The sequence below is a fragment of the Drosophila hydei genome, unplaced genomic scaffold (assembly GCF_003285905.1).
Source record: "Drosophila hydei strain 15085-1641.00,03,60 unplaced genomic scaffold, DhydRS2 tig00000149-arrow-pilon, whole genome shotgun sequence".
Lineage (NCBI taxonomy): Eukaryota > Metazoa > Arthropoda > Insecta > Diptera > Drosophilidae > Drosophila > Drosophila hydei.
In genome coordinates this window covers 459,446-475,196 of record NW_022045678.1, presented here as the reverse complement: position 1 = coordinate 475,196, position 15,751 = coordinate 459,446, and the positions used below count along the sequence as shown (strand labels likewise).

The window sequence follows — 15,751 nt, the reverse complement described above, 5'->3', positions numbered from 1 at the left end:
TATATATAGCTTAGCTTATATACTATTTACAAAATAAACTAAGTAGTCAAGTAAACCCATAAGCATACCCACACAGACACCCATGTTTATCCGCTGAACTAAACGTGATTTATAAATTGATTGTAATATCATATTTTGTTAATTAAAGCTTCAAGTTCATACTCCTTAACTATTTTAGAATTTATGTAAATCAATTGTTGCTAAATCGCGTTTTGGTTGCAGACGTATAAACATTACATACACACACCACATATTCCATTACAATTCATAATGTAGCAGCAGCTCCTCAGACTTCTTGGACTCCCCGCCCACTACCCCAACAAATCGTCATGCAACGGTGAGAATAATGTTTTTTGTTTTAATAAAATTACGCTTTATTAATATTATATATCCATGTGCTCTTTCCTTTTCTAACAAATGTTTTTCTACAAAAAGTTGACATAATTTATTGATAGCGTTGTTGCTGCTGTTGCTGCTGCTGCTGTTGCTGCTGGCGTCCGGCGTTGTAGTAGCCAGGTGGACCGCCACTGGGCGGTCCTGGTCCCATATTGGGCGGCATAGGTGGTGGTGGCGCCGCTGTGCTGTAGTGTGTTGGCGGTGGCGGCTGCTGTGTCCAGGCATTGGCCGCATATGGCGGCATTGGCACCACAGGTGGCGGCGGCGGCGGTGGTGCGTGGTACAAATGATAATTGGCAGCATTGCTGTTCAGATTGCTGGGTGGTGGCAGTGGTGCAACGCCGCCGCCACCGCCTGCATTCGGCGTGGGCAACGGCAGGCCATCGCTGGGTGGCGGTATCGAGACGACGGCAATGGGCATCGCATTGGCCAGCGATTTGATGGATTGTATATTGTTGAGCTCGCCAATCAGACCGCCGTTGCCACTGGGCTGTGCTGCAGGCTGTGGGCAAATCGCATTTGTTGTTACTGTTGCTGTTGTTGTTGTTGGGCTGTCGGCACGACTGGGCGGCTTTTGTGGCGGGCTATTGGGCTCCTGGCCTTCCTTTTGCGTAGACTGATACAGATCCAACACCTGATGACAAATATCCTCGAGAATCTCCATTGTCACGTTCGATACAAACATATCCCACCAGCGTTGATGCTGCGGCTGTCTACCTAGCCAATCGAGCACCGTGAATTTGCTCAGCTTGCTGGCCAAATGGATGAGAGCGACGGCTATGATCTCTGGCTCCCATTGCAGACAGACGACGGTGCTGAGCGAATCATTGACGAAATTCCATGCCATTTGCACCATTTTCTGCAGTTTTGGTTGATCGCCTTTGAAGCATTTGGCATACTTGAGCAGAAAGGTATAAGGATGCTCCACTTGCAGATCAAATTTGATTGTCTGCAGCAATATGCGCTCCAGTGTCATTACCTCCTCCTTGGGATCATCGCCGAACGAGTAGAAGTAGTTGTCGTTGAGTATGCCACGGGCTGTTTTAATGATATCGCGACACTTTTTTGGCGTCTCCTCCACCTTGCCGGCGAGAAACAAACAACAGCAGGCGGTAACGTAGCGTGGAAAGCTCTTGAATGAGTGAAACATGTAGAAGCGATGGAAGTAGACGACACCGGTGGCCATTGTATTGTGGCCGAGGCCCATTTTGGTGCCGCATTCCATGATGAAGCGTGCGCCCTCTTTGCGATAGCGCCGCTCTGTATCATATGTAACGCCATCCAGTATCGAAGGTGTCTCGCGTAGCTCCTTTTTGTCATAGTACCAGCAAGGCATTTTTCTCCGGGCCCACAGTGTATTTATTTTTTATTTTTGTTAATAATAACATAAAAAAAAACCAACCAAAAATTAGTGCTTTTCTTGTGTCATATTTTAGTATATTTACTTAAATACTTTTTCCGTTTTGTCTAAACAGTGGCAACGCTCGACGATAATCAGCTGTTGCCGTCGCCAGTGTGACCATACATGTACATTTTTAGCGCGCTACAAATTAGTTTGGACGTTCATTTAAAAAAAAAAAATAGTGTAATATGTTACGTTGCATCTTGTGCTTTTATTTTGACTTTAAACGTCAAGGAATTTGCGAAAGAGGTGTAACGCAATTAACGGACAAGGTATGTTTGACTTGACATTGATTAAGCATCAAATATTTACTTTAATTACGTAGTTTTTCAGCTCGGGTAAGTTGACTTTCCACAATTTGGTTTTTTTGTGTTTTCTTTTTGCTACCGCTGCCGCCTGCTACAAATGGCACAACGCATACCTGTTGTATGCGTCCATGGCCGCCGTTGGCCAATTAGCCGCAATGCCTTGGCTTAGTTGAGGTAACTATTTATAACCAGCCTTTCCAGTTGTCGTTAGCTTAATATGCGACTCTCATTGTGCGCATTGTGCAGACATCAAATAATGCGGTCAATATGGTCGTCTAACAGGAATTTGGTTGCTGTTCCTCCTTCCCCACCGTCCCCCAACTCCTGCTGCACTCATTCGCCCACTGGCCTTTTCCAGTTTTCGTCATTTATGCCACCCACTTTTGTCGCGCTGGGCAGCACTGTTTCATTTTGCATAACAGCTGCATTGCAAAGTGTCTTTTAAAAACTGGTTAAGGTATTGAGAACAAACAATGGCGCGCCCTGGGGAGCCCAGACAAGTCCAGCAGGCAGCAGCCAGCCAGCAGCCAGCTTTATGACTAGATATTTATAGTCTGCCCAATCTAGCATTGCTTTCGTCTCACATTTCATAAACAATTTGTATGCACAGTTGCAGTTGCGTCTGCATTTTTTGTCGCTGCTGCTCGCTGTCGATGTTATTACCCTTGCTTGGGGAGCTTGAGGAGCCTGTTGCCTCCTTGGTAGCTGCCAGACAGGTCCAAGTTAATCAAATAGAATTGTGCCGGTCCGAGCAGCATAACCAGTTTGCTTTACAAATATATTCTTTAGCTTTTACTTTGTACGATCGCACGCTCTCTCGGCCAGTTGGTTCGCTTGCTCCCACTCTCTCGCTCTCTTTCTACCTGCTTACCTTTTGAGCCGTTTAAGACACGTTTGCAGCTTCGCTGCGCTTGTTGCTGCTCGGCGCTTTTCAGTCACTTTTGAAACTTCGTCAGCGTCGCCAGTTACCAAGCCGAGCGCGCTAGCTGGCAACAACAACAATAACAACTACAACAACAACAATAATCCGCCCAGTTCATTTTGTAGTTGTTTTTATATATTTTTTATTATATCTTAATGCGCGTTCGTTGCGGACTACGGCTTCGCAAAAAAGTAATAAAAATAATAAATAAAAATAAATATAATAGAAGTGGCTGCAAGTGTTAAACAACAACAACAACTACATCCAAAAGAAGTGCTTGCCTAGGCAGAAAAAGTTTTTTCAATAATACACAATAGCCATAAAGCAAGATTCAAATAAAAGAAAAGAAAATGTGCTATAAAAAAAGTTAAGAAGTAACCACAAGCTACGTATCGTGCGCGCACTCTCCCTATCACTGTCTCTCTTTCTCTCTCACACACACACTTTGTGCCTCGTTTGCGCTATCCCGCTCTTTCCATAAGCGCACTCCTACTTCCCCCTAAGCTTCGCTCTACTGCATGCATTCCTTGGAATCATTCTATGTGGATTATCGCTACGAGTCAAAGAAAGAAGAAGAACAAAACACATAACGTTGCGTTATTTGGAATATTTTTTACGTTATACCTCAGTCTATAACGCTAAATAAGTGAGTTGTGATTTTTATTCTGAATGTAAGCTTAATTTAAATTTGATTTGTGAATATTTGATGAATATGCACATATTTATATATTATTATTATATTTAAAAAACGTACTCAATATAAGTAAGTCTTGCTGTCTGTCAATGTATTTCTATCGGATAGTGATCCGTTATTATAAAGGAAAATTACTCTAAAGATCTCGTTCTTAAAGATATACAGATAAGATGTTGAAGTTAGTTTAAGAATCAACTTTATCTAAAATCTTATTTGTAGAACTAATCTTGTTTAAACAAATAATGTGAACACGCTAAAAGTGGTAATCCCATATATAATGTTTTAGTTAAGATGCCTGTTATAGCAAGCAGGAGGCGTGGCTAACCCCTTCCTAATCACCAGCAACGTCCCTTTATAGCACCCGCTTATCAAGTATGTTTCAATTCTTTCAACATATTCGCCAAATTTAAGAAGTTGCTAAATTTTTTATTTAGATACATCTAAAATGTACGAATATTTCTTGTGTCATTGCCCTCAGAATTGACTAAAAATCTGTCTTAAACGCTCGCCACAGGCGTGAGAGTATCTATTAGTCAGGCACTTAATTGTTCTTCACGATGCTCTGCTCCGTTCTAAACTTTGCAATTTCGAGGCAGTTCGAAGCCCTATCTCTATGTATAGTATGTATCCACTATATATTAAGCATATAAATATGTTTGTTTTCGACTTTGGTAAACTTTTTAATCAGTTGTTTACAAACAATAATTGCAATGACTTATTTGTACAATTGTTTTATATTTTTTTATAATTTGTGTAAGCATTTTTTATCTATAGTACATTATAAAGCAGATGATTCAGTTGTATACTTCGTTTCGATCCGGGGGATAAGCTGGCTCACACCAAACGCTTGCATTGGAAATTAGCGGTGTTGCAGCTTTTTTTTTTGTGATTTATCATCCACGCTCACATTTCGCTATAAAAATTCGTTCGCTGTTGTTGTTGCTGTCGTTCAATTGAGTGTTAAGTGTTTGGCGATTAGATCATCTGTGGGGCGCGTCAAGCCGCTTAGCCAAGCTAATGAGTGTTTTGGCCGTCTCGTCGCAAGACAAGGCCATTGGAGCCTGGTGCAAGTTGATTGAACCTGCCACACAGCATCCAGCCACGTTTTCTTACCCTCCTTCTCTCTGTCTCTTCCAAATGAAACAGAAAAAGGGTAGCAAAATGTATATACGAGTGCATTTTGACTACATCGCGAGCCATAATTATAGAAACGGCTCTTTACTTTGTCTTATTCATGATTTCCTTTGTTAAGTGTTTGGCCTAGGGCACACATTTAAATTCTGAACTGAGCTGAAAAATCTATTTTGTGATTCATTTATCTTGTTTGGGGAAAAAAATACACTGCACCTATGACAAATCTTGGGTAATACGTATGAGAAATTAGTCATAATTTAAAGTAAATTATAGTCAAGGTCGTTGAAGTTGAGAACTTAAGTATAATTAATCAATATTGTTAAGTTCAGCTCGGGTTTGCTGGAGAGTTATGAGACATTTATATCAACTTTAATTAGTTTGGAAGTTATTATGAAAATATTTGTCTATTATTTGTGAAATACGAAACGCTTTTTACTATTGCTGGTTAGAGTTAGGGAACTAAAATTTTACACAAAATTGTAATTATGCTTAACATAACTAATAAACAAGCAATTGCTATGAAAAAAACCTTACAGTACCTTAACATAAATGTTACGAAAGAAACAAATTGAGTCATTTAACATTTAACGCTAACATTTCAACACGAAGAAAGCTTGTTACCTAACAGAACTTAGCTCACAGCTCATCATCATCAAATATTAGATACCCATAACAAGTGACTTGACCATAACGTTAAATGAATGCAGAGCTGTAATGAATACTATGTTAGTTAACAGAACTGTTTATGTTATAATGTTATAAAAGTCTCATCATCAATATTTATTCAACAAGCTGAATATTTTTAAATAAGATAATATAATCAAATGTTATATGATAACATTTATATTATATAAATATACAAATATAGTTATAGTAAAAATTATAAATATTCGATGTTATACTTCAATCTAACAAAGATGAAAGCTTAATAAAATCGGGTTAAAATATATTTAAAAAAATATTTAAAAATATTTTCATTTCAATTGCATCTATTTACTTAAAAATATATATTCATATGAATTCTTATGTTATGTAATATTCAAGAACACAGACGTATTCGTATGCTTTAAATTTTGAATGTCTTTAGATCACTTTCTGTGTTAGAAAAAGTTTATAATTTATTTATTTATTTATTTATTTATTTAATTTATCGCAAAAATATATTTCAATAATCCTTAACTCTATTTTATGAGCCCTCATTGTAGCATAATGCAATTGGCTGCCAATTCACATTTTCAATTTATATCTTGATTTCGCACACTATGCACAAACTCTATTGTTATTGTTGTTGTTGTTGTATTTAAGTAGTTCGATGTTGATGATGTTTTTGTAGCAGACTTGTTGAGTTGGTTTGCTTTTGTTTCTGAGGCTTTACTTTCCACAATATGTTAACAATTTTGATTGGCAATGCGATGCGTGGTGTTTGAGTTTGTGTTTGTGCCTGCATTGTTTTTAGCTGCCGCCGGGATCAGTGTTGCATGTTGCAAATTGCAACTGCAACAACGCGGCACTGTAATTGTTTTGGCCGCCGCCAAGCGTAACCAAACAGCCCAATGGAGCGGCGGCGTTGAACTCGCAACACTTTGAAAATGATTCTCCGCACACAGCACACACATTCTTAGCCGCACGCAATTGGCAGAGAGCGAGATAGAGTGAAGTTTTTTGTGTTTTTCACCGATCTCCGAGACGCCATAGGCAATGTGTACGTATAGCGCACAGCGAACAACGTACAACGTACAACGCACAACGCACTCGACTTGGCCATAAATCACGCGTGCCTTGGCCATATTTGTGGTAGGCTCTGTCGCGGGCCGCAGCCCATCAAATGTCAGCTACCTTTTAAGTTGCCTCTTTTATTGTCTGTATAGAAGTTGTTTGCGCCATATTCGTAAGCACCCAAAGTGCTCGTAATTTTTACTTTGCCTCTTACATGTTCCTGGTCGCTTGTGAACTTTTGTATGATAATTACCCCCTTTCCAAGCGAAAACCAGTTAAAAGCCATTTCAAACATAACTGTGCTTATTATGATATGACAGCTGCGTAAATAATCGGAAAGTTTTTGGCTGATTACTTTGTTTCCATCTCATTTTTTTGAACAATTATATAATTTGCTTAAACTTGTTTTTTTCTTTTTGTTTCGGTTTTGCTATTCAATATGTTTATGTCAAATTGCTCTGGTATTTGAAACTTAAGCAATTTGAGATATGTTGTGTACATAAATGTTAAATATGTGAGAGATATTTGAAATATTTAAGAGTTTCTGGTGGCAAATAGCGGAGACCTGACAAATTGCCAGAGCTTTCAAAGAAGTTTAAGTTAGTTAACATCAAAAATATAGTTAGGAAATCTAAAAAATCAAAAAGTCTTCAAATGAGGATTGTAATATGAATTAACTGTAACTAAATATATGTTTGAATATCAAAAGAATTATAAGAGAATTTTGTGAAATTTAAACAAATTTCAAATTTCATTAAAATACTACAACAGATAATAAATCATACTAAGTCAAGGAAAAAACAAGTATGAGTGCTCTAGTTGAGACTGCTCGACTAGGAGATACCTGAACACTGCGAAGAGCTGATAGACATGTTTATGATGAAGAATACATGCACACACACATACACACTCACACTTAAGCAGACTCTCTGCTCAGACTGCTCAGTTAGTGCAGCGACTGCGCTTGGGCAGCATTATGTGCTTTAGTATGGAACTAAATTGTTGAATAACTTTTCTTCTAGATGGACTTTCTGTATCAAATTTTCAGAGCGTGATAATGGGATTCATATGTGTTCGGTAATGCCTATAGTATTTGAAATATGTTTTTTGCGAATTTTTGAGGAAGGGAGGAACGTATAGAAAATCCAAAACATAACATCTTCGTATTCATTACAGGAATTCCCCCACTAAATTTAATGTTTCCATCATTTGTGGAATGCAAGCTGGATCATGAGATAGAGATATCAAAAATATGATAAATTCTAAAATAATTATACCCTAAATTCCCATTTTCAATTGATGCAGTGTACAAAAGTTCAATTGGGGTTCATTTCTTACACAAAAGTCAAATCAAACAAAGACCAAGACTAATAATTTACTAGAAATCTTTATAAAAATTGTTGAGCATACCACATAAATATTAAACAGGTAGAATTTAAAATCATATATCTTAATAAAAATTTGAATAAATAGAAATTTGTATTGCCCTAAGGGTCAAATGAACTCTTTTACCAACTTCGACATATGTCTAAAACATAATTTTTATATATAACAGCAGAGTGGTCAGCTCACTATATTTCACACTTTTTCTTTTTTTCTATTACTAAAAACAAATAAAGTGGCAGAGCTATTACCGACTCTTGGCTAACTCTCTAAGCAAGCTCGCAGTTCCAGCTGCTCCGGCCCAACTGGGGGCCTGATGTTGTAGCAAAAAACCCGTTGCGCTTGGCAATTTACTCAAAATGCGTTACACTTAATTCAATCGCAGATAGAAGCTAAAGCTATTCCGTCGCTGGCCCAGTTCGCATTGGTGGATCTTTGAAGAAGCAGCAGCAGCAGCAGCAGCAGGAAATGGCCTCAAGCGCCTTATTATATACCCCTGATGGAGGCTACTCCATCAAAATTTCTATTTAATTCATTTAATTTCATTTAAGCCAACTGAGGCGAGAACCGTCATCACGGCCTTTGGCCAAAGTTATTAATAAGTGTTATTTCTTTCTTATTTTTATTTTTATATTTTCTTCTGCTTTGTAACTTTTTATTGTGTATTTCTTTCGCGTTTTTCTACTTCTATACCGCGTTGACCTGATTAAAGACGGCACGCACACTCGATCGGACTTGAAGCTCATTCAGAGTCCGAGTAGAAAGTGTCGCCTCGCCACTCTCTTTTCTGTGGCTTAGAGCTTTTGACATTTGTTGCAAGTCGGCTTATTGAACTGAACTCAATGGCCAATGGTTTGAGCTGGGCTTGGTTTGCGTTGGGTACCCAATAACGCTCTAATTGAAAAATAATAAAAGTCAACCAGTTTTCGTAGCTGTCGCTCAACTTTGACATACAAAAATGTGTTGGCTAAAGTTCATTGAAACGCTGTTAGCGCACAAAAAAAAACACGAATGTTAAAAAAGGTTTTATTTATTATGACAATGCCTCAAACGAATTAAGCTTAAAAAAGCTGTTGACTTTTATGCTTCTCTGTTTTTGCTCTTTCGTCAGCATTTGTTGAAAATTCTAATTAAAATGTAAAAAAAATGCTGTTGAGAATCTTCTCACATTTATGTGCTGCTTTGACTGGCAACTTTTATATGCCATTGTTGTACACACGAATGACGGAGCTGCCAAAGATCATGTGTGTGTAGACTCTGCGTATGAGAAAGATCAACAATAGTTATACAAAAAGAAACCTTTATGCATAAAGATTTGCGTTTTCCATTCATTATACGCAATTAATTTTGTTGATTTCGTAAAATGAATGAACTTTCAAGTCATGAGAACTTGAAATGAAGTAAAGCTTAGTGCAAGTTTAACGGTAATATATAACATATATGTATATAAGTATTTTTTATAAATTATAAATATATATATTTATTTATATATAAATATTTAATACTCACTCCTGCTGTAACTTTTTCTTTTTTTTATTGTGAAAAAGCGCCTGTTGTCTTCCTTTGACAATCAATTTCACATATCATTTTACACTGATATTGAGATATATTCGCATTTAGCTTGATTCGCCTTCGTTTCGCAATTAAATAAGCCATGTATATTCAGTTTAAAGACTTGTCTCAAATGTGAGCAGACTAAGCAATTGTCTTGATTGAAATGGCAGCCAGGTATGCAAAATGTATAAAGCTGAAAGCTAAAAATAGTTAAGCCAGCTCTCTATGCATCTCAATTGAGAAACTATAAATATAATTATATCATTTCAGAAACCATTTTGAAATATGCACAGTAAAAATGGTTTCGATTTTTGTTTCTTCCCACTAAATAATTAACTAGCAAAGTAGAGAGTTAATAATGGCATTTTAATAAGTTTATCTTTACACTTCTGCTGTTTCTTTTACCATCTACACATATGCTCATTAGCATTTTCAAGCGGCACAGATTTGGTCCATGACCGAACCGCAGCAGCCACATTTCCCCAAAAAAAATGTAACTTTCAACAGGCGCTCTGTATGCATTTAGTAAAGGCATTTCAGCAGCTTGTTCGGTCTTGCGAGCAAATCAAATTCAATCATTTAACAATTTTCGACGCCCCATTTTGGGCCCCGCAAATGAATTGAAGCTGCTGGCTCAGCGGGTAGCGTGAAGGCCGTACCAATGTTTAGCTTCAGATTCAGATTCAGATTCAGTTTCGGCTCTTGGCATGGCTTTTACTGCATAGCATAAACACGGATCCATTGCCGCACAAGTGCGGAACCACATAATGACTAATAACGCTGCCGATTTGCATGCTACATGGGCACACGGCACAACAGACCAAACAGTGGCTTGAGAAACAGCAATGCAAACTGGTTTTTATACAAATATTTAGATACATACTCACATTCACGCTCCATTGCAGTTTTCGTAGCATTCGCATTAAGATGGAAAAATTGAAACAATTATTAAATGCTGCTGCCAGATCCGGTCTAAGATTGTTGCCGATCTCCAGATCAGCTGCAAAAATGAAATGAAACGTTTTCTTTGTAGTCAGTATCTCCTCAGATTGCCTTTAATATGCGATCAAATTGGAGTGCTGTGCAGCCGAGTTGGCAAAGTGGAGTCATTTATTTAACGAATTGTTGGATTTGTTTTACTTGATGTAGATATCTTCGGATGCGTAATGGAGGTCTGAAGAGAGCAATGAAGAACGAGAAAGGAAGACATAAATGAAACCTAAGAGGGAAGAAGAGAACAGGGGACAAAATGGCATAGCAGGAGCGAAAGAGAGAGAGAGTAAAAGGGTAAGAAAGAAAGGGCATGATAGAGAAAGAACGAATGAGAAACAGTAAAAGGGTCAGAAAGAGCGAATAAGTGAGGGAGAGAGAGAGATCAAAGGTCAGAGAAATTCTGAGAGACAGAAAAACAGAGAGAAACAAAGAAAGAAACAAAGAGAAAAAGAAAGAGAGCAAAAGAGAGATTGAGAGAGAGAGAGAGAGAGTGAGAGGAGGAGGAAAAGATCAAATACGTATCTTGAGAGAGAGAAAGACAAAACAAAGGTATAGCTATAAAGATATGACTAGAAAATGACTATATGTATTAAACAAACTATCAAACTATCCATTATCATATTTTTCACACGTAATGCCAAAGTATTAGGAAGCTATTTGTCTTTTTACCTTGATCCATTGATCTATTACATGTATTGCTGGTTTTGGCATTAAATTGTTGTGACCTCCGCTTAACCAGTTCGAATCAATTTTTGGCCAATAACCAAAGTCGTAACAAATCGCGCAAATTGTTTAAGTGAACGATTTTAGTTTTAGCCATGCCAACACGTACCACAAATGTAATGCCCACTAATTTCCTGGCCAGCAGCAAGCTGTGCAAGCTTCTGCGACTCTTTGGGATTTCTTCTTATTTTTTTCTTAGTTGATTATTTTATTTTTTACTTTTTTGCTAGACTGGGTAATTGTTTTTGTTTAGCTCTTGATTAGCGTTAGGCATGAAGTTGAATGAACTGCGGCTCTCAATTCTTTTGAAATCTTCAGCGGTTTTTCTTTGTGTTGAAAACTTTTGCTGTTGAAACTTCCGCTGGCCGGCAATTGGCCACACTTTTACAGTCGGGACGGTTCAATGGGTTTAATTGAAAATTCATTTTGTTAATTTGTTAGCAATTATTGTGCATTTGATTGAGAGTTTTTTTCATTTTGCTGTCACAACTTTCACCATTCAAATACTAATTTTCATAAACGACTTGACTCCTTTGCACTCAACAGTTGTCCATCTGTCTTCTGTTCGTATTATTATGTTGGCCGACGACAAATAACTAGCTATCCTATGACAATACACAAAAATATTTATATGTATATATATATAAATGTTTTAAGTGTTACGTTTGTTAAGATTTTGACACATGGGATTTTTTTTTGGTGTAGGTGTTCGTTTGGACACGGTTTGATTTCTTTTTGTTTATGAACAGCTTTTTGTTTTGGTTTTTTTTGTTCGTTTTTGTTTGGATTTTTTTTTTCGATTTTTTTTATAGTTCGACTACCTCTTTTGGCTATCTTGGCCTAAATTTGCATAATTTATGTAATTTCGGCGTCATTTTTTATTGACTCCCATTGACATATAAAATATATATATGTATAAATTTATTTGTATATATTTTTAGCTAGAGTGTTAATGTTGCCCGTGGCTTAGAAAATTTCCTGGTAAGCTTTGTATTTTTACTTTTTTTCTTTTATTTATTTATTGTTCTCCATAGGCGCAGGTCATGTGTGTATCTCAGCTAAATTGGTCTACAAGCCCAAGGTTGTTTCTGTGTTGGCTATTGTAGAATTCTTCTAGGTAACTTATAATTTATGAGTTGTCATTAAAATTTTTATTTAAAAAAATGTAATATTTTATGTAGGATTAGTTTATTCTTTGTGCCACGTGCTAATTGACTCAGAAGATTTAGAACTGAATTTTTATTATTTGAACGTTGTTCCCAAACCTTTTGCTGTGAGAACTGTTCACTTAGCTGGCAATTTATTTTTTAAAAAAATTATAAAAGTATTGAAAGCTTGTTTTTATAACGATTCTATAAGTGCAAAAGCTGTTTGTATGATTGATAATGCAGTTTATGTGTTTAATTCTTAAGCTGTCATTTGAATGGTGAATGAATGTGAAGCAAAACCTTATCCAAAGTCACATAAATGAATTTTTTTTGTAATGTTTTCCTATATTTATTTCTTGATTCTAATCTTAATATATTTTTGTCTTAACTTTTACAACTCTTTTAAAATTTCAAAGATGACTCTTTTAATTTTAGTTTTCATTAATTTTCAATCGTTGAAAAGAAAATTTATTTCTGAATTAATTTGTTGAACTAAAATGTATCTGAGAGACATTTCTTCTGGTTTTAACTTCGTGCCTTTAGTTACCAGATTTATATATATATATATATATATATATATATATTTTTTTTATATATATATATTTTTTTTTAATATCATAACACTTTTATATATTTTTTTAATTTTTATGTTAGATTATTTAGTATATATCATTTTTTTTTTATTTGCAAATTTATTTTCTTGTTGACAACTACGTTTTCTACAACTTTTTTTTAAAAACCAACTACATTTTTTTAAGTTGTTCATAATTTTGAAAGCTTCTTCACGCTGTAATTGTAATTGTAATCGACCAAGTAAAGAAAATTTCACTGTAGCTTTTCTCATTCACAAAATTGTTTGCACAAAGGTGACCTCTGTTATCTCTGTCTTTCGTTCAGTTATAACAGCACTTTCAAGGGCCGTGTTAAATTCTGTTTTTTTTTTGTATTTTGTTTTCCCAGTGCACAGTTCCAATTCAACTTTATTCCCAACTGTGGCAAGCAAGTACCTTGGATGACCTTGTTCCCACAGAACTGAGCTGAACTCTACACCGGGCACTAGCCCAAATGGCCATAATTTACTTGACGACAATTTTGGTCTGCATTTGCGGTTTCATTTCGTTGCGTTTCGTTTTACACAGAAGAAATAAAGAAGCAAAGCAATCAGCAAAAGTGTGAGAGGAACGGAAAGTAAATGGGAAAACTTAATCAAGCGACCGCAGCCAGAATGAAGAAATGAAAAGGTAGCTGCGATAAATTCAAATCAAAGTAGAGTCTAATTTATGGACTGAACCCCAGCTGTAGAGCTACCATTATTCCAGATTCCAGTTAACTGAATCTGCAAGCGTTGCACGTATATTGCTGCACCCACGTTCCCAGTGCTCTTAAAGCCAAAGCGAACCGAACCGAACCGATCCGTTGCATACGTAGCTGTTGATTAAACGCCCACCTACTTTCCCGCCGTCATTCCGTTGCTGTCCAATCTGTCTGTCTAACTGGGCTTATCATTTGCTGGATGACGATGACGACGTGTTTGGGTTTGCCTGACTGGCGGCCGTTCAAAAGCTGGATTCTTAAGTGCCAGTCTTTACTGTAGTTGTAGCTGCTGCTGCTGCTGCTGCGCAAGCGCTGAGGCGTGTCTGGCTGTGGCCCACGTCTGCTCGTCAGCCTGCTGCTCATTCATTGTTTCTTTCGGCGTATCTTTGTATTTTTTTTACCTTTTTTGTATGTTGTTATTTACTTTTTCTCTCCCGTCCTTAATAAATATTTGCAACTCTTGTGCTACTTCCACGCGAATTTGGCACACAGTCGTGTGCGGCTATGCCCCTCGTTCGCGCTGCCGTTCTGCCATGTTCGGACTGGCACAACATCTTCTCGCAGTTTGCTATTCAAAATGTTTAATTTCTGCCTAATGGCATTTTTATGCATTGCAAATTGCGCTGCGAATTTCGCAGTTAGGAATTTTCGCCTAGTCACATACATATGTGCATGACAGAAATGTTGAGAGACGAGAGCCAGGGCTAAACTGGAACAAAATGGGCGCTACCCGAGTTCCGGGTGTGAAGAGCAGCTTTGATTTATTAATATTCTTCATGTTGCAGTCGGAGAAAATATACTTTTACAGCACGTCTGCTCTCAATGAGCTGTAATATGATTTTTCATTTATTTAACATACTTTTTTAAAACAACTGTCTTTTTATTATAATAAAATGAGTTGCTTTTGACTGTATTTTAAATATTTCTCTAAAAGTAGGTGTGTTTAAAAATTTAGCTTAATTAACATTAATTTACAAGTTGCGTTTGTTTGTTAATAAGGTATATATATATATATATATATATATATATATATATATATATATATATATATATATATATATATATATATATATATATATAGTATATGAATGTGTATTATAACATACTCTCTAAATTAGGAAATAGCTTATGATGCACTAAATTATAAGTATATTAAAAATGTCTTAGTAAATTTGCGTTTAAAAAACTTTTATATTTAACGATTTCGGCTATGTAAATGGAATTCATGTAATAAATCAATTTGTTAACTGTAAATTGAGTGGAAAACAATTTTATAAGCTTTTTTAAACTCTGAAAATCAAAATTATCTTTAATGATTTAAATGTGCTTGCAGGAAACGAATTTTGGCCTTAAGAAGATTAAAAAAATTGTATAAAAAATCCACTGCAGAATATTTTCTTTGAAATAATAATTGCTTACTTTAATATAATTTTTAATATTATATAAATATATATATATTTATATATAAATATAAATATTTTAATAATATATAATTTATTATAATAGTTCTATTATTATTTAAAAGATTTGTATTAATCTTATATATAATAATAAAATATAATTAAAAATAATAAAAGTAAAAAATTACTCAAAATAGTTTAATTACTTTAATATAATTATAATAAATAATAATATTTTAATGAAATGATGGCTGCAGACTATTTTTTCAAATTAAAGATTTAAATCTATAAAACTGTGCTAAAATATGTTAATTTCTTATTTTCGTAAATATATATCTAAATAAAGAATATATTTGTAGGTAAATTGGCTTACGCAAGTATAGGCTCGATATGTAAGGATAATAACATTAAAAGATAGAGTAATTCCCATTCCCATATGCCCTAGGGGGCGTAGCGGAATGGGACTTGATTATATGTTCCAAATAGTTCCAAGTTTTGCTTTCATGAAGACTGTTATAGGAACAACAAGAGGGATATAGTTAATATGATTGTTTCACTTGCTGAAGGAGTATAAATACAATAAATATTAATAAATGAAATTGGAATATTTCTTTTATAAATTTAATATTTATTGAGTGTTAGCATTTGTTAATGCTTTTCCAGT

At 35.7% G+C, this 15,751-nt stretch overlaps 2 protein-coding genes across 2 annotated transcripts in view; one reads left to right on the top strand and one right to left on the bottom strand.

The window, feature by feature from the left end:
- Positions 1 to 372: 372 nt before the first annotated feature.
- LOC111592071 (cyclin-K) lies at positions 373 to 1,856 on the bottom strand. The gene has a single exon (XM_023304077.2). It carries the CDS (start codon positions 1,730 to 1,732, stop codon positions 446 to 448), a length of 1,287 nt encoding a protein of 428 aa, XP_023159845.1. The 5' UTR covers positions 1,733 to 1,856; the 3' UTR covers positions 373 to 445.
- Positions 1,857 to 3,198: 1,342 nt separating this feature from the next.
- The window catches only part of LOC111592072 (GATA zinc finger domain-containing protein 7), a 66,463-nt gene continuing 53,910 nt past the window's right edge, over positions 3,199 to 15,751 (top strand). The window contains exon 1 of the mRNA XM_023304081.2: positions 3,199 to 3,674. The gene's annotated coding sequence lies outside the window, so the exon portion shown is untranslated. The remainder of the gene's footprint in view (positions 3,675 to 15,751) is intronic.

Bases quoted from the DNA above. Each gene is read 5' to 3' on its own strand.
- LOC111592071 (XM_023304077.2), bottom strand. From the start codon at position 1,732: ATGCCTTGCTGGTACTATGACAAAAAGGAGCTACGCGAGACACCTTCG.